At 44.3% G+C, this 24,958-nt stretch overlaps 1 protein-coding gene across 3 annotated transcripts in view; it reads right to left on the bottom strand.

Annotated features, from left to right (window-relative positions):
• The window catches only part of RNF149 (ring finger protein 149), a 36,672-nt gene extending 17,600 nt beyond the window's left edge, over nucleotides 1–19,072 (bottom strand). For all 3 annotated transcript variants that reach the window (XR_013345832.1, XM_077814463.1, XM_077814451.1), the window contains exons 1-5: nucleotides 18,467–19,072; nucleotides 14,483–14,733; nucleotides 11,156–11,224; nucleotides 8,023–8,105; nucleotides 1,068–1,164 (exon numbers count right to left, since the gene is read on the bottom strand). Coding sequence is in view for 2 of the 3 variants with exons in the window: in XM_077814463.1 (XP_077670589.1) it covers nucleotides 1,068–1,164; nucleotides 8,023–8,105; nucleotides 11,156–11,224; nucleotides 14,483–14,733; nucleotides 18,467–18,929 (963 nt within the window). In the remaining variant the exon portion in view is untranslated. The remainder of the gene's footprint in view (nucleotides 1–1,067; nucleotides 1,165–8,022; nucleotides 8,106–11,155; nucleotides 11,225–14,482; nucleotides 14,734–18,466) is intronic.
• Nucleotides 19,073–24,958: the final 5,886 nt, after the last annotated feature.

The raw sequence follows: 24,958 nt of genomic DNA, 5'->3' as shown, positions 1-24,958 counted from the left end.
TGGCACTGCCCACATCAAAACTCTTTATGATCTGAAGTGAGGCTACAAGAGTGAAGCCACCCTGTCACTTTCAGTTCCTTCACAATGGAAGCTGATGGCAGACTCCGATGTACTGGGGAAGCAGGTGGTGGGCCGTGTAATGGACAAATGCAACATCTCAAAATGAAGAAAAAATAATTTCTTTTTTTGAACTGTAAGTGCTTGGATATGTCCATTACACTGTAGGTAATTCCGAACCTGTTATCCCAGGCAGTGGGGCTCAGTCTCATCAGAAGGGGGAACTATATGACCACTTTTCCCACATTTGCATCCTCCCTTGAAGCAGCTGATAGTGCACAATGCTTGGGGAACGTATGAAGCGAAGGCCATGTTGCCACCCTATAAATGTTGGTAATCGGCATGTGCTACAAAGGCTGTGGAGATCAAATGTGCTCTGGTCATGTGTCCTGTCAACTTTTCAGGAGGCATTACTGCTTTGACAGCATAACACTGCAATGCAACTAAGAACTAAATTTGAAATAAAATAAAATAAAATAAAATGGAAAATTAAACATCATGGGATAAAGAAAAAAGTACCATTAGATCAAAACAAAGCACTGAAGATATTTTGTTCACAGGGCACACAAAACACTGACAGTAAGAAGGAACCGAAGGGTAGGGGTGGCTCCACCCTTTATACCCTCACAGCGCTCAGGTGTAGACAGGGCTATCCTTGTGGGTACCTCCAGGGAAAACTCTCCGGCACTGGTGCATCCCGCCCCCCAGCATAAAGGACATATACAAACACTCAAAGAATGAAACTTTTCCTACCTCAGAAAGGTATTACAAGATAGTTAATTAGCACTTTGTCAAGTGTAATATTAAGGATGAGTATTATAAATCATTACAGATTACTCTTGTTTGGGTTCTTGTACTACAGCCATCACTGTGGTATCTATATATACACACACAGAGGAGATAATCTGGAGAAACAACTGCTCTGAATTTTTAAACAGGTTGATGTGCAGTCTTGCTTCCTGTTTTGAACGTCTGCAGTGCAGTTTTAACTCAATAAATATGTAACTCACCCAGTATCCCAGAGCTTTGATGACATCTAGTTTGCACATTGGACAAGTTCTGTGGTCCAACAGCCAGGGGTCAATGCAGGTCCTATGAAAGATATGCCTGACAAAAAACAAAGTACACTTGGTTTTAATTTTTTTAAACTATGATTTATTCTTTCAGAAAGCCTATTAATTTTCTAGTATATCCATCTTGAGGTTATTAGATACATTCATGGGTGAACCTTTTTAATCTTAGTAGTCATTCAATATATTAACCTATCTGTCAAAGTTGGAAGGCAATGGACAAGTATACTGACAGAATATATTGATAGTGCTTCTCTTTAATCACTTAGGAGTCTGGACTGATTCTTTAAAAAGGAGAGTCAGTCAGATTTAAAGATTACTATATATAAAAAAACAGTATTAGCCAGACAATACAGAAAAAACGGTTACTCACCTTCTCGTAACTGTTGTTCACGTCCATTCCAATCAGGTGTGTGCGTACCCAACAGCCAGAAGATTTTTCCCTTAGCAGTGTCTATAGGGTCTGCCTGGGTGCCCCCTGGAGTCACATCTTCAGTATAGCACCCTGCCAACCCCTTCAGTTCCTTCTCGCCAGCTGCTCTGACAGAAGGGTAGGAGGGTGAGTATTGGAATGGACATGAGCAACATCTTGAAGAACAACAGTTACGAGAAGAAGAAAAAACAGTTACACAGTGCTTGTTCGTGTCCATTCCAATTAGGTGACTCACAAGCCAAAGTTCAGGAGGTGGGGTTGGAGTCATCTACTGACTGGAGCATGGCTCATCCGAAGACTGCATCGTCTCTGGCCTGTTGTGTGATCGCATAGTGTGTATTGAGGACCGCGCTGCTGGTCTGCAGAGTTCCTGTGTGGCGACCTGTGCCAGGAATGCTGCTGAGGAGGCCTGAACTCTGGTGGAACGTGCAGTGATCGGCGGAGCGGGCACCTTCGCCAAGTCGCAACACTCCCAAATGCATGACGTGATCCATGATGAGATGCGCTGTGATGAGATGGGGAGGCCTTTCATCCTGTCTGCCACCTCTACGAATAACTAGACGGACTTTTGGAATGGCTTAGTTCTCTCTATGTAGAAGGCCAGTGCTCTGTGGACATCCAATGAGTGAAGGCTCTGTTCCCTGCTGCAGGAATGTGGCTTAGGATAGAACACTGGGAGGAAGATGTTCTGGTTGATGTGAAACTGGGAGACAACCTTAGGGAGAAAAGCCCAGTGAGACCTGAGCTGACCCTTGTCCTTATGGAACACTGTAAGGGGGCTCTGACGTAAGGACACTGAGCTCCGACACTCTCCTAGCTGAGGTTATCGCCACCAGAAATGCCACCTTGTATGAGAGGTAAAGCAAGGAACACGTCGCCAGTGGCTCAAATGGTGGACCCATAAGTCTGTAAAGGACCATATTAAGGTCCCAAGATGGGATAGGCTGGGCTGTTGTGTTTGCAGGTAGAGTCTATCGAGACCTTTAAGGAAACTGCTGACCATAGAGTTCGCGAAGACTGAGTGGCTGTCTGTGCCCGCATGGAAGGCAGAGATGGCAGCCAAGTGGACCCTTCTTGACGACAGACAGAGCCTGTTGCTTAAGATGGAGGAGGTAGTCCAGTACAAATGGCACAGAGGCGAGTGTCAGTGACTGATGGTTCTCCTCTGACCAGACAGAGAACCTCTTCCACTTAGCAAGGTACGTTACCCTTGTGGAGGGCTTTCTACTTATCTGACTTGATCAGAACAGGACAGCTCCACGGCCTTTAGCCATGGAACATCCATGCTGTGAGGTGGAGCGACTTGAGGTTTGGGTGCCGGAGGCAGCCGTGACCCTGCGTGATTAGGTCCAGGACAAATGGTAGGGTGACCAGAGTCACCATGGACATTTCCAGGAGGAATGTGAACCAGTGCTGGCATGCCCAGGCCAGAGCTATCAATATCACTAGGGCTTGGTCCCTGTGGATCTTGAGGAGCACCTTGTGGACTAACAGAACTGGTTGGGAACGCGTAAAGGAGACGGCCTCCCCATGGAAGGAAGGCAGGCATCCGCAACAGAACCTGGGCTGTGATTCAGGAGCAAAATAGCTGATACCTGTTTGCCACGCAGAGCAACAGGAAGTCTATTTGGGGAAGCCCTAGTGATGGAAAATTGAGCTCACTACGTCAGGCCGGAGGGACCACTCGTGGCCATGAAAAAAGTTGGCTGAGACTGTTCGCCAGCTCGTTCTGGATCCCAGGGAGGTAGGATGCCTGCAGCGTATAGAGTGCTCTACATAGAAGTCCCACAGCACGAGGGCTTCCTGGCACAGGGGAGAGGAGAGTGCACCCTGTTTGTTGATATAAAACATCGCCGTGGTGTTGTCCGTAAGGACTGATACACATCTGCCTGATATGTGGGCTCTGAAAACTTGGCACATTAGGCGCACTGCTTTCAGTTCTCTGACATTGATATGCTGAGCTAGGTCCGCCTGAGACCAGAGACCTTGGGTCCTGAGGTCTCCCAAATGTGTCCCCCATTCCAGATCCAAGGCATCTGTCACTAATGAGAGGGATGGCTGGGGGCTGGCAAAGGGAACTCCTGCACAAACTACCTGTTTTCAAGCCAACACAGAGGGAGTCTAATATTGGGCGAGGTAGGGTTACAATGCTGTCCAAAGCGTCTCGAGCCGGTCAATAACCAACGCTAGCCATGACTGGAGCAGGCGAAGTCTGTGTCTGGCATGCTGTACTAAGTATGTACAAGCAGCCCTATGCCCCAGCAGTTTCAGGCAGCTCCCTTCTATGGTCATGGGGAATTGTCTGAAGCCTTTATGATGTCGCCCAGAGACCGAAATCTGGCTTCTAGGAGGTATGCCCTGGCTTTGGTCGAGTCTAGCACTATGCGGATTTGGCCTCATTGAGAAGGAGACCTAGTTCGATGAAGGTCCTTCTTATGAAGCTGACCTGCTCCTCCACTTGAGATCTGGAGTGGCCCTTGATGAGCTGGTTGTCAAGGTATGGGAAAACCTGCATCTGCTGCTTGCGTAGGAATGCTGTGATGACTGCCATGCACTTGGTGAAAACTTGAGGTGCTGCTGACAGGCCAAAAGGAAGTAAACTGATAGTGCCTGTTGTTCACCACAAACCCGAGGTATTGTCTGTGAGGTGGAATTACTGCTATGTGAAAATATGCATCCTTCAAGTCAAGGGCAGCGTACCAGTCTCCTGGAGCCAATGAGGGGATAATGGAAGTCAAGGAGACAATGCGGAACCTGAGTTTCTTGACAAACTTGTTGCGCTCCCACAGGTCCAGGATGGGTCTGTGGCCACCCTTGGCTTTCGGTATTAGGAAATACTGGGAGTAGAAGCCCTTGCCCCTTTGTTCCTGAGGAACCTCTTCCACTGTCCCTACTGAGAGGAGGGAGTGCATTTCCTGTATTAGAAGTTGCTCGTGAGAGGGGTCCCTGAAGAGGGACGGGGACAGGGGGTGGAAGGGCGGGAGGGCGGAATATCCCCTCTCTACCGTGAGGTGCACACAGTGGTCTGAGGTGATACTGAACCAAGCACAGTAGAAAGGGGATAGACAGGATGAAAAGGTAAGAGGGGATGGATCCAGTTGTGGTACTGGTGTGCCATCCTTAACTGCACCTTCAAAAGGGGGGGTCTGGGACCGGGAGGAGGCTTGAGCTGGCCTGAGCTCTGCCCCAAGAAGGGGTGCTGCCTCCTCCTACCACTCCTATTCCTCCTACGAGGAGCATCCTGGCGGTTGTGGGGTTGGTAGAACTTGGAAGGAGGCTGTGGCTGGAAATGCCTATGCTGGGTAAAGGAGCCCCAAAGATCTTAGTGTGGCCCTTCAGACTATGGAGTCTTATCCATTTTGTTGAAAAAGGGGGCCGAACCCTCAAAGGAGTGGTCCTGGATTGTTTGCTGGACTTCATGAGGCAGACCAAAGACCTGCAACCAGGAGCCCCTTCTCATTACAACCCCCGTAGCCACTGGATGCAGCAGATGCAGCCTCACGTACAATGCCACTTGTAGGGACGCTCCGGAGACCAGCCTTCCCCCCTCCACTAATGCAGAGAACTCAGCGCGAGAGTCCTACGGCAGGAGCTCCACTAACTTGGCCATCACAGCGCAGGTTTGTGTGTATCCACTCACGATGGCCTGTTGGTTTGCGATGCGGAACTGTAGTCCCCCTGTAGAATAGGCCTTCCTGCCGAAAAGGTTGAGTCTTTTTCCCTCCCTATTTTTAGGGGAGGGGCCCTGGAAGCTCTGGCGCTCCTGCTGATTGGCCGCATGAACCACCAGTGCTTTGGGGGGGCGGTTACGTATATAAATGTTCATATCCCTTAAAAGGAACAAAGTACTGCCTTTCATTTCTCTTGGCCGTAGGGGCCAAGAAAGCAGAGGTCTGTCATGGGATTTTGGTAGTCTCAACTACCATCTTAATAAAGGTAAGGCGATCTGTGAGGGACCAGAGGGTGCAAGTATGTCAACAACCGGGTCCGATTCCTTCACCACCTCCTCCGCCTGTATGCCCAGGTGCTGGGCAGCACAGCATAAGAACTGCTGGAGTGCTCTGTTATCCTCCAGAGCTGGGGCCGTCAACATCCCCGCAACCGCTTCATCTGGTGAGGATGAGGAGAGACCTGGCAGTGGACCTTGCTCACTGCCTTCGGTGCCCCATGGGTCTCGCGGCATGCAGTATTCAAGTCTGCGGTGCCCGGCCCGCCAGAGACGGAAATATTGGTGCCAAGGTAGGTGCTGAAGCTACTGGTTCCGGCGGTGCGGATCTCGTCAATGCCGATGGAGTCAAAGTCGAAGCCGTCGGTGGTGCCGCTGATGGAAGGGTTGGTGCCAGAGCTGTAGCAGTGCTGGCGCTTCTGTCGGCGGTGGGATGGGGTGGAGGAGGGCGCGAAGGACACTGAGGACACCAACGCCGACCTGGACCGTGGACCCTGCACCTGGTGATATGCCCAGGGTGTCCAAAAGGGCCACTGTGACTAAGGCTGCCCCTACGGAGGCCACGGTGCTGGGTAGGGCTGGTGGTCGCAGCAGGATCTGGACCTCCTGGTCCTCTCGGAGCAATAGGAGTCCACCTCTGACTCCGAGGTCTCTGAGTAGGATGACCAAGGAAGAGTGGTGCCCTGGGCTGCCGGAGAGCGGTGCCGAGAGGCCGGGGATCAGTGCGGCTCCCCTGCATGTGTGGGCTGTGCCTGGGAGAGATGCGCCATAGATGGGGATTGGCGCGCCATCAGCGCTGGTTTGCCCCTCGACTGAAAGTGGGACCATGCAGTCACCAGCAACTTGTCTCTCCTCTGCGGGGGGGGACAGCACCGTGAGGCGCATAAGGTCCTGAGCCACCTCAAATGCTTCTGGCGTAGAGGGAAGCTGGAGGTGGTCACCTTGAAAGTCCGGGAACCGTGGGGGGTTTGGACTCAAGTAAACCCCAGCTGCGGTAGGAGTCAGTGAAACCTTAAAGGGTTGGAGGGACAAGGTAGCCTGGCTCAAAGTGCTCGTCGATGCCACAGGTCCCTTGGACTTTACAGGGGGAGACCAACCCCTCTCTGGCCTTCTCTTCTTTTGTGGCACCGGAGACAGAGCGGTGCTGCACCAAAGATGGCTGTTTATGGGCGGAGTCATGGCCGTGCCGTGAGGCTTTAGGGTCATTGTTTGGCACTGGCTCACGCACCATTGGTGCCAGAGCACTGCGGACCGACGAAGTACTTGGCGCGGGCTCTGCAGACCCGGGGTTGGAATGTGGCCAGAGTGCTGCTTCCATCAGCAGGATCTTAAGTCTCTGCTCCTGGTCTTTAAGGGTCCTAGGTCGAAAACCCTTGCAGATCCTGCACTTGTCCTTTTGGTGGCTCTCCCCGAGGCACCGTAGACAAGAAGAGTGTGGGTCACTCTTGGGCATAAACTTGCCACAGTCCTCACAAAGTTTGAACCCTGGGGACCTGGGTATACCCCCAGAGTTGGGGAAGACTTCGTTGGGGGGAACCCCCCCCAAAAAAAGTCTACTACTACTACTACTACAAGAAATAACTATTTCTAACTCCCTGTTTACACTATTGTACAACTAAAGAGGACACTGCCAAAGCGCTTGCAAGCAAGAGCAAGAAATATTCCAGCTAGCGGTCACTGCCAGTAAGAAGGAACTGAAGGGGTGGGAGGTTAGCAGGGTGCTCTACGTGGAACCATGAAGGCGTAACTCTAAGGGGAGCCCAGGCCAACTCTATGGACACTGCTAAGGAAAAAATCTTCTGGCTGGAGCGCACGCACACACCTGATTGGAATGGACATGAACAAGCACTCGAATAATAATATAACTACTCAAATATTTGGTAATACATAGCAACAACTACACACAAAGTTTAATAAGAACAGTTAAAGATGAGATCTAAAGTACAATACTTGACCATGAAGAGCAAGTAGCCCTTGATTGGTAAAATAACCAAGACATCTGATTACAGACATTTTTAGAGAAATGACCATTTCAGGACTGATCAAAACATTAATACAAATAAGGAATCAATATTTTTATATTTCAAACACACTAAAACCCCAAAAGTGGAAACATTAGTTTACAAATTCTCTTTTTTACTGAGAATTTTTCAAGATCATGTCTGTCATATTTCTAATTATAGATCTAATTTTCTTTAACTAAAGAGAAATGTTTCTCACAACAAAAAATGTTCCCACAGAACTAGTAATAGTCACATATATACGTCATACATAAGGTAATATTTTAATTAACAAGTTTATAACATTTGAGAGGCTGAACTCCCCACCACATTTATGAAATACCATCTCCTCATGCCCTGCACATGTTACTGGACAAACAGATAGCACAACTTCAGTGCATTGTATAGCTTCATGACCCCAAAACTCCAGAAATGGTTTAGGTTTCTAGGAACCTCATTAAATATTTCTTATGGAAAGTATGGTAAAAATAGATTTTAAAAGGCAATCAAACTTACTTGCATGGCAGAATTCGGACAATATCTTTCGGTTTGTAGTTTTCAATGCACACAGCACAATTTTCTGCATCAACATCTAAACCCTACAGAAAACACATTTAAATGTACAGGTAGATCTTTTTAATGTCCTGGTCATGAATATAACAAGCATTGAGTCATACAGTATAACCATTTGAACAGAAAGCTTTAAAATGTCATAAATAAGAAGCAGTTCTCTTATTTAATTCAATTAGAAATACTCTACCAAAAGGTGGAGAAATACTCTACCAAAAGGTCCTTTGATATAATCAAAGTAACTGATCGTGGCTAAACCTAGACATATCACATGTTAATCCAAGCACTTTTTGGGTGACTTACTTCTCTGAACACTGGTGTTTTTAATGGGGTGCAATCAAGCATTTTAGTAAGCTAAAAATTATAATAAAGGTAACCATCTCCAGATGTATGATATTTCACATGGTAAGTATGAAAGATATGGCAACAGACAACTCATTTAACTCCCAATCTACAGTCTCAAGAGCTAATGAGCATTCAACATACTCTTATAGAGTTGAATGGTACGTCATCCTGCTTCTTCAGCCTTCTCCTCCCACAGTGCCCTGGTAAACAGGCTTGCACAGGAAATCTAAGAAGGACTGGAGAGGAAAGAATCTGCCCTCATACTCCAAATGAAGCAGCTTAACAAGATTCTTAAAACCTCTCTCTCTAACCTCTCGCTCATTCAATCCTAAGAAAAGAGTATACTGAATGCTCATGGGCCTGAAGATGTCACATGGACACAGTTGTGTGCTGACTGGGCTGTAGGTTGAGAACCACCACACTGTAGTCAGAGTACAGTGTGCAATTACTCATGCCATTAACGCTTTTTGGGAGAGTCCTCCATGTTCTGCCCCTTTTGGAGTTACAGTTGCAATATAAATGTGAAGGAAAACTTAAGTATGAAGATATTTTGTATACCATGTAATCAATTTTAACTGAGTTGTATACAAAAACAAATATGAAGGATATCCAAATTGGGTCCTAGCATAAAAATACAATGCAAGTCTTTCATATCTGCAGGTTACTAAAAAATATGGGTGTCCATTACCAACTCTTGTAAGCATTTGCAGTAATGTGAGTAAGATTGGACGATCAGGCCCATAATTTCTATTTTACACACTGTATGTAACAGTCATTTTAAATAAAAAGTTACTTGTAACATTTCTGTATTAGTTGCTAGTCTGTACGTTTAAAGTTAAATTGATAAAATACATTTACTACTGCAGATATTTTTCACTGAATGCAGGGGCAGATGCCAACCATGGCATATTTGATTATGTGCTACATAAGTGTCCATTTCACAATAATCCTCCAAACTGCTCAGAAAAGATCCACACAACTGTAAACATGCTTAAGGCTGACGTGTTTTTAAAGTGCTTCAACTTTGAATGTTGCTATACTACTTTAAACACAAAAAGTCCTATATTATTTGTTACAATTGTGATGGATGAAGGGGGGGGGGGGCGGGAGAGAGAAAGAGCTCCCTTTTGTGGGCTCCCAGCCAACTAGTTGGCTGTGGAGTCCCTCTTGGTGGCTGTTCTCTGCTTGCTTTATCTGTAAAGGGTTAATAAAGTCCCCCAGGTAAAGGAAAGGGAGTGGGCACCTGACCAAAAGAGCCAATGGGAAGGCTAGAAATTTTTAAAATGGGGAAAAAACTTCCCCTTTCTCTCTGTTGTGGTTCTCCAGGAAAGAGGGGAACAGGGAGCAGTTACCCTATGAGAAGCTTTAACCCAGGCATGATCATCAGATCATACCTAGAGCTACTTATTTGGAACCCCCAAATGTGTAAGTAGATCAGAAATGTTTAGAAAGACGTGATTAGCTTTATTTCTGTTTACTTCTTATGGCTAGTGAACTCCTCTGTGCTAACCCCAGATGCTTTTGTCTGCTTGCAACCTTTAATCTGAACCCCAAGAAAGCTAGTTTGGGGGCTTAATTTTTGCAATTGCTCATTTAAATCTAGCAAAAGCCTAAGTTCCAGATGTATTTTCTTTTTTGTTTTTAATAAAATTTACTTTTTTTTTCTTTATAAAAGAACAGGATTGGATTTTTGGTGTCCTAAGAGGTTTGTGCATATGTTTAATTAGCTGATAGCAACAGCTAATTTTCTTTGTTTTCTCTCTCAGCTCTTCCCCGGAAGAGTGGGTGAAAGGGCTTGAGGGTACCTCACAGGAAGGAAGTCCTAAGTGCGCCTTCCTAGGTTCCAAAAAGGGGTTTTGCATTTGGATGGTGGCAGCGTTTACCAAGCCAAGATCAGAAAAAAGCTGTATCCTTGGGAGTTTAATAAAAGCCTGGAGCGGCAAGTATTAATTTTTAAAAATCCTTGCGGGCCCCCACCTTCTGCACTTGAAGTGCCAGAGTGGGGAATCAGCCTTAATAATAAAGAAGAGAAGGGAAACTGTTGTGATTGTGATGACTGGACCAAAGGAAAACAAAATATACATCTGTCCAGACAATGTAAGATACTACTTCTGGATAAACTCATTTCACAGAAGTACACCTGCTCCAGTAAGTTATATTAAATTTAACCGGTCTTTGCAAATCTACCTATAGCCTCACAAAGTAAGCCCACATGGGATGTAGAGAAAGTCCAGAAGTGAAGACCTGTCAAGCTTTGTTAATATATACATTTTAAATAAGCTATTTCTTTGTCCATGAAGTAATGATTAGAAATATGTAAAAATCTTTGGGAATGAGACATTCTTTAAAGGATTAATCACAATTTGTATGTATTTCTTCCTATTCTAGAATCATAAAAAGAAAAACAGTACCAAGACTAAGATTTGTAATATATGGAATTGTGTAATCAACAGATCATGGGAAATATTGCACAATTCAACTGTAATGCTGATATCTGGCAGTAGCCAAGATCCTATGCTGGTAAATATATCTTTGTTAGATGTTAAATACCAGCCTTCATGCTTCTAGACAGAGAAATACAGGTTAACAACAAACAAGAGGAGACAGTCATGCACTAATTTATAGACAGCCCAACAGGAGTTAGTCATTTTTATTTTTAAAACCATAAATAAAATGAAGACAGCTTGCAAAGACCATTCTGACCAAACAAAACAATTTAAAGTTACTAAATTACCTTGTCTCCATGCTTCACAGTATGCAACTGAAGCTGGTTGATCACTTTCTTGGTTTCTTTTCTGTGGCCCTTAAAGTGGTAAGAGAATGTTTAAAATAATGTTACACAAGTTCAGTTTGGTACTCTTTCACTTTTAACTAAATTATGAAAAACCTTCAATACTAGCGTGTTCTGTATAGTCTACAAAGCCTTCAAATACATTGAGGAAATTCCCACCTTTTGTCACTGTAGTAGGTTTATAAAGCCTTACACCCACCAATGCACATTAAGGAGGAGTGAGTTCCACACTGTATGGGGCACTACAGCAAATACACACAGTGATGAGATGCATAAGAACTGGGTATTGTCAGAGTGCAGATACATGTGGGGACAAGGACAAACAATCAATTCATCACTTTATAGGCAACCAGTGTAGAGAGGAAGAAGGGGAGACATAACAGGACCACAGTTAATCCAATGACCAAATATACTGGTAGTGCATAATGGGTAGTTAAAAAGGAATGTCAAGACACAGCGGGGTATCTTCCTTGTTATCTTGCCACAGACAATGATCAGAGAATGTATTTCATTTAACCTGAGAAGATGTTTAAAAAAAATCATATCAATTGCATAATTCTCCAAATCAATTTAACCTGCTACATACTCCCTGTAAAGTTACAACTACGTGTAAGAGGAGGACATGGGGAGGGAGGAGCAGTCACACCTTAAATAGCCCCTCTTGATATAGAACTAGGATTAAAATAAAGATACTTTTTCCAGATGACAGGTTTCAGGGTAGCAGCCGTGTTAGTCTGTATCCGCAAAAAGAACAGGAGGACTTGTGGCACCTTAGAGACTAACAAATTTATTTGAGCATAAGCTTTCGTGAGCTACAGATCACTTCATCAGATGCATTCAGTGGAAAATACAGTGGGGAGATTTATATACACAGAGAACATGAAACAATGGGTGTTACCATACGGATTATAGATTACAGAAAAATGTTATTCTGCTCAGTCTGGGTCTCAAATTTTCTTTTCCACTGCAAATGCAAACATATGCCCCTTATTGTAATGTGAATGGCATGCGGAGAGGACTTCAATTTAAGAGGACACTGTTTAGTTAAATGTTCATTAAAGTAAAAAATTCTTAAGGGTGATCTAAATCCTGTATTTGGATCCATGCCAGTGAAGCTTCATGCCTATTCAGAAATCCAGTGGAGTTCCACATGGACCCAAATCCACCATCAGGGCATAAGATACCAACACCACTTCACATGTGTCTTCTTCCCCGCCTCCCCTGCCCCCCCCCCCCCAAAAAAACCCATTGAACTTAATATTCACCATTTACACAATCTACTTTTTGCACAATATTAATTTTAAACAATGAAGTCAATATAACTTTTTATATACTTTTTCTAATAAATTTTATCAGATTTTGCCACTGAATAGTAACAGTGCTTCCAACTGCAAAGGTTCTCTTTTTTTTTTTTTTTTTTTAAACTCTACCAATCAAATTAGGGTTTCCAAAAGACAGCCTGTAATAGTCTCTTCTCAGTTTTAGAGCCTGATCCTATAACCCTTAAACAAGTAGTCCTACTTGAGAGGATAGGACAACTTGTATGACTGAAGACTACGTAAAGTAAAAAGAAAGCAGTGAGCTGTAGTTCACGAAAGCTTATGCTCAAATAAATTTGTTAGTCTCTAAGGTGCCACAAGTCCTCCTTTTCTTTTTGCAAATACAGACTAACACGGCTGCTACTCTGAATCCATAAGTAAAGTTTGTAGGATCACATTCTTAGACATATATTCATCACCTTGGAGCACCTCATTACATATGTTTAAAAATATCTTTCCATAATCTATCCAACTATTATGTTCTAGCTTTATGAAACAGGTTAAGCACAGGATTTGTCAACTATTAGCAATTTGCACATACTGATATGAAAGTATTTCCCACACCACCACCAGATTTAATTTGGACTGGAAATATGAAGTTCCAGGAAAAATTTTTATTGCTAACACCTAATCCTTACACAGGGCTTAATTTTCAATGCATTGTACAAAAATCTCTGCTTTTTATAATACCTTATGAGCTACTGTATTCATTTTACTGACTGGGAAAGCAGGTTAATGATTGATGGCCCCCCCTCCAGGCCATGTAAGTCAGTAGCAAAGGCAGATTTTGAACTGGGTAGCTCCCGACTCTCATCCCCATATGCAGTCCACTAGACTAATGATTAACCTTTTTTTTCCTGCAGCCCACAAAATGGCTGAAGTTGTCCCACATCCCGAAGACTGGATTTTTTCCCCCCACAAGTTGATTTCCCATCCATTTCATGGGTCTCACAATAAAAAAAATAAAATAAAAAAAAAAGTGAGGTACACCGATGGGGCTGCTGAGCACCTACTCTTTCCCCAGTAATCAGCTCCAGAAGTTTGGAACAGCACTTCCTAAAGAGATGTAAAGTTGACTGCACAGCCCTTTGTGCTCACCCTGGGGCCAAATCTCCCCCTGGAGCAGTGAGCACAGATGAACTGCTCTTGAAAAGCAGAGGGACTGTAAAGAGGCAAAGGAAGTATCTGCAGCAGCAACTGAGGGGGAATGAACTGATCCTCTCCCTCCCCCCACACCTCCAGCTTTTACTGGGTCCTACTGGCCCAGGAAATTTGCTGCAACTCACTGGGCATTCCCCCAGCAATCAATTTCCAGGTCGTGGCCCACCAGAGGATTGGGGCTGAACTACAATTACAATGCCAGCTTCAGGGTCAGCTTTTGTAAAGCTTTACAATACAACACTTTAGATTTATAGGATACTACTGGGTTAATTTAAGAGCATTAGTGGCTGGCCCATTGACTCTCTCCATTAAACTTTACACAACAGAGCTCTCTAGCTGAAGATAGGGAATTGCTTCCTCCTCCTTTTCCAAAGTTACAGTTTTAATTGGGAGGAAAAAAAAAAGAGAATTAATACATCTCACCCAGCAAGCACTAGTCATCAAACATTGCTCTGTACCAAGTTTCACAGAAATTGTTCCCCAATTCTAAATTAAACACTGATCTGGTAGGAGGCAGATATTTCAGATAAAAATCTAGTTATTAAAGCTAAATAGGCTTGAGATGCCAATTAACATGCTGCTTATAAGTGTATTCATTTAAAAAAAGTATTAATTTTAAGCAATATCCATGGTCTGTCAGACAAGAAAATATGGCGCTAAACAACATTTCAATAAAATTAGTAACAGATCCAGACAAAGAATTTTACAGGAGACGTGCAGGGGAGAGAAAACAAACTTTAAAAACTTTTAATAAGGTTATTTTAAAATCATTATCACCATCTGCAATTACCTGGCTTCCAAATTGTGACCCAGTATATAGAAAACGTTGTATATAGTAAAATATAAGCCAGGCTAGTGATATAATCATCATGGTGATAAAAGCGATGGCTACAAACACAACTGACTGTCCACTGATATATTCTTGCACATGTCTTGTGCCAACACCAATAGTCATTTTTACTGGAATCCCTCTGCGTACTGGTTCCAAAATTTCTATCCCTTTTGGATATCCAACCATAATTACCACTGTATTGCCCGTTCCTGTTGGAGAAAAGGGGGGAAAAAAAGTCAACAGAATGCACTTACTCCAGTTTATTATCTGAATGCAATTCAATCTTTTAAAGTTAACATATAAGAGGTGGACAAGATTAATGGAAAATGCTTAAAATTCTGAAAACAAAACAAAATTACTTTGACAAAGCAAGTTTAATTACTAAAAACAGCTTACATTGTGAAATTCTCAAATGGAATAATATATAAGAACCAGACATAATTATACACGAACCAGACATAGTTGAAATAAAACATTTATTGAGGCCCCGCATGCCTCATTCCACAGAATACAATGGGATGCTGATCTGAAGAATCATTTAGCAAATAAAAAGATCAGTACAATTTATTAGGCTTTGAAGTCTCTATTTAAAGTACTAGAATGCATTCACGAGCATCCATTTGTTAGTTCATAACTCTAAACTAGTAGCTGAAGATAGAACAAAAGAGCTTGATGATTTTGTCACATGTAATAGACAGTTTCAAGTCAGATCCCAAAGTACTCAAGCCAGATCCCAAGTATTACTCTGGGATGGGACCAACAGGAATTTCAAGTCTTTTTAAATGGTATCTGTCAGAGAGTTTGCTGTGGAAATACTTAGGAACTCGACTTGAAAAGGCTTTATATTCATGAGAGAGTTACTTGAAGTTATAAGTGCTTTTTTAAAAAAAAATCAGAGCACTGTGGCAGGCCAGACAAATAGAAGACATGCATGGGACTTACTGTAAACAAAACCAAAATTTCCCCTTCCCTAGAGGCTTTATTTCAGTTTATTGAAAACAGCGTATTCTCAGACCTTCGTCAGAGGTATCTGTCTCAACATCTTTCTAAAGTAAATAAACTGCACCTAACAAAGAAAGGGGGTTTACTTGCTAACAATGTTCTGGAGACTCACAGGTGCAACTTTCAGATGACCTGGGAGGAGACAAGAGTGCCATCTGTATTGACCCCTATTTCCCTGTATGCTAAAACTATTATGGTTCTTCAAAGGATTACATTTTCCAGCCTGCTTTTCTCCTCCCAGTTCTGAGGCAAGGAATGGAACAGAACTACAAGAAGCCAGCTTGATACCCTGGGGTGGCATAGGGAATTATTTCAACCCACCCTACTCATGAAACTATTGACTTCAGGCTTTAAAGCTGGGATCAACATAATGGGCTTCCTTATACATTCCAGACTGCTTATTCAAGACCATTCCCTCCCCATGAAGATACGTTTTGATGGGCAAAAATGTTTTTTCCAATAGCATTAACGTCACAATTGCAAAACCCCATTAAAATGTAGGCTATTTGTGTTTGAAGCGGTGTTAGCTGGTCACATCACCCAGGCTCCCTCCTAAACTACAACATACTGTAGCTTCAAATGTGTTAGCTTAACACAACTGAAATACCCTATGCAGGCTAACAATTCAACAAACCCCTCCATTACCCACCAAGAGAAGGCCACATTTTTCTGACTCCAGTATTTATTAAATCCTTTAGAGGCAACCTTTGGACAGGATAATGCTGGAAGCAGGAGGGTTCTCACACAAGCCTAAGAGGACTGCACACTCATGCGTGTTAAGAAATTATTACACTGCCATTTCTGTACATGGAGCTTTACAAACCAGCAAGACATGTCTCTGCCCCAAGGAACCTACAATCTAAAGTGGACATAAAGCAATACTGAAAACTGAGAATTCATTTCAAAGATACAAATATCCTCATCAAAAATCTATAGTTTTTAAAGCTTGAGCCTCTTCCAATGGAATAATACTCTCCTTCCAGAAGATTTAGATCTTAATATCACAGTTGGCCTTTTTTTAGGTTACAGAACACCCACCACTCTAGGCATTACAAGGATAAAAAACAAGTAATTAGTTAATAAGGGGGGGAAATCAGAAACAATTTCCACCTTTAAACCAAGCCAAAGACCATTACCAGCTATAGAGAGCAGTATCATCAATGATACATAAGGAAATTTAGATCACTTTTTACTCTCCACATACATGCTACAGAAGAAAAGATTCTGGCAAGAAAAGAGGGTTTTTTTTCAGAAGACAAACATCTAGTCAACCAACTAACCGTACATGTATTTATTCAACTCTAGAAGCTGGAAACAAGTTTAAAAAAATCTCATTGCATCTGCACAGCCACTCATCCAAAATTAAATACTTTTACTTATTTGTAATCCAACAGATGAAATTCTCTCTTTTTTATAATATCTTGTTATTTATCAGCATGGCTTATCAACCTTTGCTAAGCACTTTTTAACATTCTGTGTAGTTTAATACTAAATAGAGAGCCAAGGAAGTACAACAAGTAGCTCTGATCCCACTCCGGATGTACATTAAACCTAGATGTGTATAGCTCAGAACCACAGGTATGCAAATCTTAAACAGGAAAGTATATTTGATATGTCCTCTTGTTTGTTGTCTCCCCCCTTCTTCTGATGAAATAAGCTATACCAGCAAAAACGCAGTTTTGCCAGTATACCGTCAGTTTTTTCACACCTCTGACTGAAAAGAGTTACTGACAAAAGTGCTAGTGTAGACACAGCCTTACAAAGCAGCTTAACAGTACTAGTTAATCATGATTCCAACTTGCAGGATGGTGCCACTCACTTATTACTTCAAGAGGGACTTACTTCCCTTCAGGGTTTCAAATATACTTTGAAGCAACAGCACTCCAAAGTTGACTTTTTCAGCTAATTTTACTAGGAGAAAAGAAAACTGCTTCTTGTTTTTAAAAAACTACCAAAATGTATTTAAAATCCTCTTGAAGGATTGCCAGGATACTAGTAAGATTATTACACAGCAGCAGGTTCACTGGCATCTGCAACAGGGTTTTTCCCACTATGCTTTGATTTCTTACTCCTTGTATCCTGCCCTGAAGGTCGCCTCCTATGCCTTTAAACATACTTGATGGTAGTTAAAAAAAAATTAGGTGTGTGTGGTTTTTTTTTTAAATAAAGTTCTCAAGCAAGTAATGCTTTCACACACACAAAATTCAGCAGACTGTGTGGAGCCAGAACACTTGAGCTCTTACCTTGGCAGGGTCACAGACACTGTCTGTAAGCTACAGATAGACAGGCATGCTTAGACAAGTCAATTTGATCCCTCTATACATCACTTTTCTCACCTTACTTCAGAAAGGTGTGAGGATTATAAGGTGTACTTTGACGATGAAGTGGTAAGTACTACAATAAAGCCTGCACTAAAGACTCATCCAATAGGTAATTCCCTGTCTTAAGTGACCATTTTTACATCTCTGCGGTATCCAGTACAATTTTGTTCAGCCCGTAGTTAAAGAGCAACATATTCACTTATGATGTATTACGTGCTCAGATTCTGTGGTGCTTCTCACAGTAGTAAGACCTGGGGCAGTTGCTTAATGGTTTCACTGCAACACTGCTTGATAATTTCTGCGTCCCTTCCTAAAGGCTTGGTGTAAAACTTTGTGCCTCTACCAAACAGACCCCTCGCTTTAGTATTATGTGTAGTGACAGGAAACAAGCCCTACACGTCCTTTTTAAGGGCGCTTCATGGTGTTCCCCTTTTCCCTTTCCCCCGAAAAAGCATCTCGTGTCACTGGGGAATGTTGAACCCAGACACACACTCGCCCCCCCCCTCCACACCCCCCCCCCAAAAAAACACCTCACTCCCCACTGGGCCCCTTTTCCTCCGAGCCCCCCCCCCGGCCCCGCCCGCTACCGACCCCCCAGGACCCAACGCCGCCCACTCACCAAGGTGAGACATGGAGACGGTGGCGTTGCCGAAGCGGGGCTCGTTGTAGATCACCACGGCCACCGCCCGCTTCCGGGCCGCGTTGGTGACTTTGTCCTTGAAGGTGCAGCCCCCGCGGGCCACCAGCGCGATCCAGGGCGGCGGCGGCTCCCCGCCGGGCGGGCCGCGGCTCCCCGGCGGCAGGGGCACGTCGTAGTCGGTGTCCGAGGCGCAGCCCTCCATGCGGCGGGCGGAGGCGCCGCGGGGGATGCCCACCAGGCCCTGCGCGCTCTCCTTGGGGGAGCTGTCCCCGTAGCGGCCGCTCTCGGCGCTGCCCCGCACCGTGCGGTTGCTGAGCGGCTCGGTGTAGGCGGTGCTCACCCACGCCGTGTACCACTCCAGGAGCCGGGCGCCGCCGCCGCGCGGGGCCCCCAGCGCCAGCAGCGCCGCCGCCACCAGCGTCAGGCGGACACGGCACAGCATGGCACGGCCGCGGCGAGCGGGGAGACCCGGGCCGCCTGCGTCTCACGTCTCCTGCCGGGCCGCGGGACGAATGAGAGGCGGAGGGGCGCCGCCCACTTCCCCAGCCAGGCCGCCGCCGCCGCCGCTCCCGCGGCGCAGGTAACGGGCGCCCTCCCCGCCCTCGTGGGAGTTGCGGCCGGAGCGCAGCTAATGGGAGGCGGAGGCCGGGCCGAGCCGGCTCCTCCCCCTCAGCGTGGCCGGTGGGCGGGGCCGGCCGGCGAGCTACGCGGGGGGTGGGGGGGGGCTCTGCGCGCGGCTCCTTCGCAAACCGCGACCACCAACAGACCCGCCCTGTGCGCGCGCGCGCAGGGGCCGAGCGGGGGAAAGGAGTCCTCGAGTTAATATCCCCTGACCCCCGAAATCTGGCCCGCTCCCTCCTCCCCCCCGACCATTGGGCCTGAGAACACGGGGCGGGGGCGGAGCCTTAACGGCTCGCGACCCTACGCGTGCCGGAGGAGCTGCCGGGTCTCCCGGCTTGGGGGACAGAGGAGGCTGCCCGCTCAGCGCCCGTGCTGTCAGCGCGTGAGGCCCCGGGCACGTGGAGCGTTGGGCGGCCCCGATCCGGCCGCCCACGCGGAAGCACGTGCTCAACGGAAGGGGTCCCCCTGAAAACGATCAAAGTGAAGCCGGGCACCTGCCCTGAAGCGTTTGCAGGGTCTGGAGAAAAGACATTCTCCGCCTCCCAGTGCTCAGAGCCCTGCCAACGGTGCCCAGGGTGTAGGTCGTGGGCTGGAAAGGAGACCAAGAGGATGATGATGATCACTTGGATGTCTGTGTTTGTTTTTCAATGCCAGCAAGAGGATGTGACTAATTGAAGGCCTGGCTGCAGGCTCGCCCACATTTGGTCGGTGACACACAAGCTAGTCACTCACTCCACCCTCCAAAACACTCCTCATCTGCATTGTAGGGGTCATCCCCAGAGGAGGATGGGAAGGAGAGAAATGGATGAGAGGAAGTGAGGGTGAACAGAGGGTCAAAAGCCAGGTAGAAATAGAGAGAATGGGCAAAAATAGAGCATGACAAGGAGAAGAGCAAAATCATTGAAGGTAAAGAGAGCTCAAATAAACATTTAAAAGGGATGAGGAGTCTGGTGGCACCTTAAAGACTAACAGATTTATTTGGGCACAAGCTTTAATGGGTAAAAAAACCCACTTCTTCAGATGCATGGAGGGAAAGTTACAGATGCAGGCATAAATATACTGACACATGAAGAGAAGGGACTTACCTTACAAGTGGAGAACCAGTGTTGAAGGCCAATTCAATCAGGGTGGATGTGGTCCACTCCCAATAATTGATGAGGAAGTGTCAATACCAAGAGAGAGAAAATTGCTTTTGTAATGAACCAGCCAGTCCCTATTCAAGCCCAAATTAATGGTGTTAAATTTACAAATGAATTGTAAATGTGCAGCAGTTTCTCTTTGAAGTCTGTTTTTGAGGGGTTTTTTTGTTGAAGGATGGCTACTTTTAAATCTGTTATTGAATGTCCAGGGAGATTGAAGTGGTCTCCTACTGGCTTTAGTATGTTACCATTCCTGATGTCTGATTTGTGTCCATTTATTCTTTTGCGTAGAGACTGTCCGGTTTGGCCAGTGTACATGGCAGAGGGGCATTGCTGGCACATGATGGCATATATCACATTGGCAGATGTGCAGGTGAATGAGCCCCCGATGGTGGGCTGATGTGGTTGGGTCCTCTGATGGTGTCACTAGAATAGATATGGGGACAGAGTAGGCAACGGGGTTTGTTACATGGATTGGTTCTTGGGTTAGTGTTTCTGTGGTGTGGTGTGTAGTTGCTGGTGAGTATTTGCTTCAGGTTGGGGCTGTCTGTAAGGGAGGACTGGCCTTCCCTCCAAGGTCTGTGAGAGTGAGGGATTGTTTTCCAGGATAGGTTGTAGATCTTGATGATGTGCTGGAGAGGTTTTAGCTGGAGGCTGTATGTGATGGCCAGTCGTGTTCTGTTATTTTCCTTGTTGGACCTATCCTGTAGTAGGTGACTTCTGGGTACCCATCTTGCTCTGTCAATCTGTTTCCTCACTTCCCCAGATGTGTATTGTAGTTTTAAGAATTGTTGATAAAGATCTTGTAGGTGTTTGTTTCTGTCTGAGGGATTGGAACAAATGTGGTTGTATCTTAGGGCTCGACTATAGACAATGGATCGTGTGATGTATCCTGAATGTAAGTTGGAGGCATGTAGGTAAATATAGCGGTCAGTAGGTTTCCGGTATAGGGTGGTGTTTATGTGACCATCACTTATTTGCACTGTAGTATTCAGGAAGTGTGCCCTTTAAAAGGGATGAACAAATTGTAGACCAGGATTTCTCAGTCCCTGGGTCAGGACACAAAATTGGGTCACCAGAATGTTTCAAAAGGTTGGGCGGTGGCTCCTGTGGCTTCTGTCACACAGAACTGGCTGTGCTCGCCTACCTGCTCTAGGCGCTGAAACTTCTGGGATCCTAGTACCATTCAGGTTTGGCTCAGTCATCATGATGATGGGACCCTGGGTAGGCCAAATTTGACTGAATGGCACTGCAACCCCATGAGCCAGGTCACAACTCCACTCACACAAATTTGGTCCAGTCAGGGTGGCAGGTCCAAACCCCAGGGATGCTGAAACCTCAGAGGTTGCAATGCCTGGAACGGAGAACCAAACCCAGCCCAGCCAGTCCCACAGCATAGGAGATGCCACTGTGAGGTGAGTGCCAGGCAGGACCTGATCGAAACCACCACAGGGCCTCCACCCTCAGACTATTATTTACTGGGTCATGACAGGCCATAAACATTTACAAATGGGTCCTGAGCCCAGAAAGGTTGAGAACCACTGTTATAGATATTTGTCTGAGAGAAAACCTGTAGACTGGAAAACACTGAATTATTAAAAAAAAAAGTGAACAAAATGAAAAAAGCCTAAGGCAAAAATAAAGATAACAGTTTTATATATTGTTTTAGTTGTATGAAAAGTTTGAGCTATACAAAATAAAATTTATATCAAGGATTTAATGATTTCGCTGTTTTTAGTGCCCAAGTAATCTGCATGTTTTCCCAGCTACTCTCTCTCCCTAGTCCCCAGCCGCTTTTAATGCTCTCAGGCACCAACATTTTCTTTTAGAAAAAATGCATTATGTGGTATGATCATATTACGTCTGATATGTTGTCAAACGAGGCTTCTCCTTTTCCCACTAAACTGATTGAACCAGTAGTGATCATAACACCTCGTAGCAGTTCCAAGCCTTGAGCGCTGTTGACCCTGTTTATACCAGCAGAACAGCTGTTTTCCCTGTCAGCATGAAGGTTGATATGTTTAAAATTCCATTCCAGGGGTTAAAGTAAAAATTCCCCAATCCATCTACTCTTTCAAAGTGGAGTATAGCAGTGGCTCTCAACCTATCCAGACTACTGCACCTCTATCAGGAGTCTGATTTGTCTTGCATACCCCTAAGTTACACTTCACTTAAAAACTACTTGCTTACAAAATCAGACATAAGCTTACAAAAGTGTGGCAGCACACTGTTGTTGAAAAATTGCTTACTTTCTCACTTTTACCATATAATTATGAAATAAATCAATTGGAATATAAATATTGCACTTACATTTCAGTGTACTGTATATAAAGCAGTACAAACAAGTCATTGTCTGTATGAAATTTTAGTTTGTATTGACTGTGGTAGTGCTTTTAATATAGTCTGTTGTAAAACTCGGCAAATATCTAGATGAGTTGGTGTACCCCCTGGAAGACCTCTCTGTACTTCAAGTGGTAAACATACCCCTGGTTGAGAACCACTAGAGTAGAGGAAGCCAGTACAGTTAGAGCACTCTCTAAAACTTCTTGGCAATGTAGTTTTAGGGCTCTCTCCAAAGGCACTCAGCATTTCAAGAAAAAGATCAAAGTAGCAAAATCAGGAGGACAACCAAGACTGAGAATTAAAGGAACATATAAAGTACTGCCAGGGGTGGGGTGGGGGATAAAAGGAGTCAAGAGCTTCGGAGACCAAAGAGTTAAATGTAGAGATCATGGAGTTGAAAGAAGAGGGGTTAGAGAAGCAGAGAAGTCAGAGGGCAGTAAGTTGGAGATGATGAATGGAGTTAGTGACAGACTAGAGGCAGACAAAAGGTGAGCAGTGTTGAAGGACAGCAAGTGACAAGACAGGGAATTCAGAGTGAACAAAAGAGCAGTGTTTGATAAAAACTTTATCAAGAGAGGTGACCAAGATGGTGCATTGAGTCAGTCCAAAAGTGAAGATCAAATGAGGAGGTTATGGAAAGGCAATTAAAAGCAGCCAGTGGACATCAACGTGGAGATTAAAGCTACCACAGATGCGAGCAGGAGATTAAGATGAAAGGAGGAAAGAATTGGCATTAAAGTCTGTAACATAAAGGGAACTGTACACAACAGCTGCAGGGCATGCAGTTTTAAGAATGTAGGGTGGTGGAATGGGGGGAGAAAGTGCTGACTAATTAGATGGGTAGGAAAGGAGCCCAACACTGAAGGGAAGAGGCCAGCTGTAGACACAAGGAAAGAGACTGGGTTGGAGATAGAGGGATGGATTGGATTTCAATGATTGTGAGGAGTTAATAGGAGCTAAAGGCTGTGAGTCAAATTAATTTCTTGGATGTGGCACAGGAACTCTGGAGGGGGAAGGCTGGCTAGCTTAGAGGTTGGTGAAAGTAGGTAATAATGTGGGGGAGGAAGAGAAGAAGAATGGTGGGCCTTGGCTTGGGAGAGATTGCCAGAGAGTAGTCAGTATGAACAAGATGGAGATGAGAATTAGGGAGAGGAAGGGGAAGAAACAGCACTGAAATGAAGTTCCATAGTACTATTAATTCACAAAAGATTGAAACCAATGCCTTGTCGCTTGCCTGACACCTGCATGTATAGGAATGAGTGGTGAGCTGTATTAAGAATGATGTATGGCTATAGGATGCTGTGTTACATTGAGATTAAACCAAATACAGAGAGGAATGGAGGGGGAAAAAAAGAAGAGTGCATGTTTTCCCAGTGTATCCCTCTCCTTCCTCCCTAAACATCTGAAGAGCTGACTGTCAATTCCCAGATTCCCTTTAAAGGAACAAAGATGTCCTTTCCACCAGGAAGATTGTGCAAGACTGAGAAAAACAGTAGTTAGATAAGATAGAAATTTTAAAGGCTGTCAACCAAACTTCCCCTTGTTCATTCCTGTTAAAATCCTATTACAGACATCAAAATATTCAAACTGCAACTTCCCTTTTGCTATTTATTTGCATTTCATACTTGATGGGCAATTTGTTAACAACATTCATTATCTTTACAAGTCAAAATACATTGCAAAGTGCAATACACATCCATACACAGTACATACAAGTAAATGATGAAAATTACTCTAGAAATGAAGCATTCTTTGGTTAAATAAGAACAACAGTTAAAACTAGCTGTGCTTAATACTGTACATGCATTACCTTGGTACAAATTAGTAAAGGATTGTAACATTGTTCATCAGAAGTCAAAATTCATAACTTCATTTTCTTTTTTCCAGCTAACATACAGTCATAAATAAATGCATCTCTGGACTATTCCAGAGCCACAAGTGAAGATTTAACTAAAGAAAGATTGCACAGCAAGGCTTTTCTGAAATGAGAATATTTGATTGATATTAAGCTGTAAAATAATTAAACTAAAATGTGATTCTTACTGAAGTACAGAATACATGAAAATAAATTGGATGTCGGTAAGTTGCAATGCTTTATAGATACTGTACTGACGATCAAATCCTTGAGATCAGAATGAAATAAAAGGGAGTTTTACTGTTGATTTCCATAGGCGCAAGATCAGACCCCATGGGTTATAACCAATAGCCTGAGGGAAATTTGAATCTATTATAGAATCTTTACAATAATCTTTGGGTTAAAAGTTTAATAAACTCTATTCACTTAACTCATATCACATGATGATTGATATAAGTTGAAGAATTTGGGAATTTAAATTTTTTTTAGATAGTTTGTAGCTAATTATTTAAG

The sequence above is a fragment of the Eretmochelys imbricata genome, chromosome 1, assembly GCF_965152235.1.
Source record: "Eretmochelys imbricata isolate rEreImb1 chromosome 1, rEreImb1.hap1, whole genome shotgun sequence".
NCBI classification, from domain to species: Eukaryota; Metazoa; Chordata; order Testudines; family Cheloniidae; genus Eretmochelys; species Eretmochelys imbricata.
This window is presented reverse-complemented; position numbering and strand designations above follow the sequence as displayed.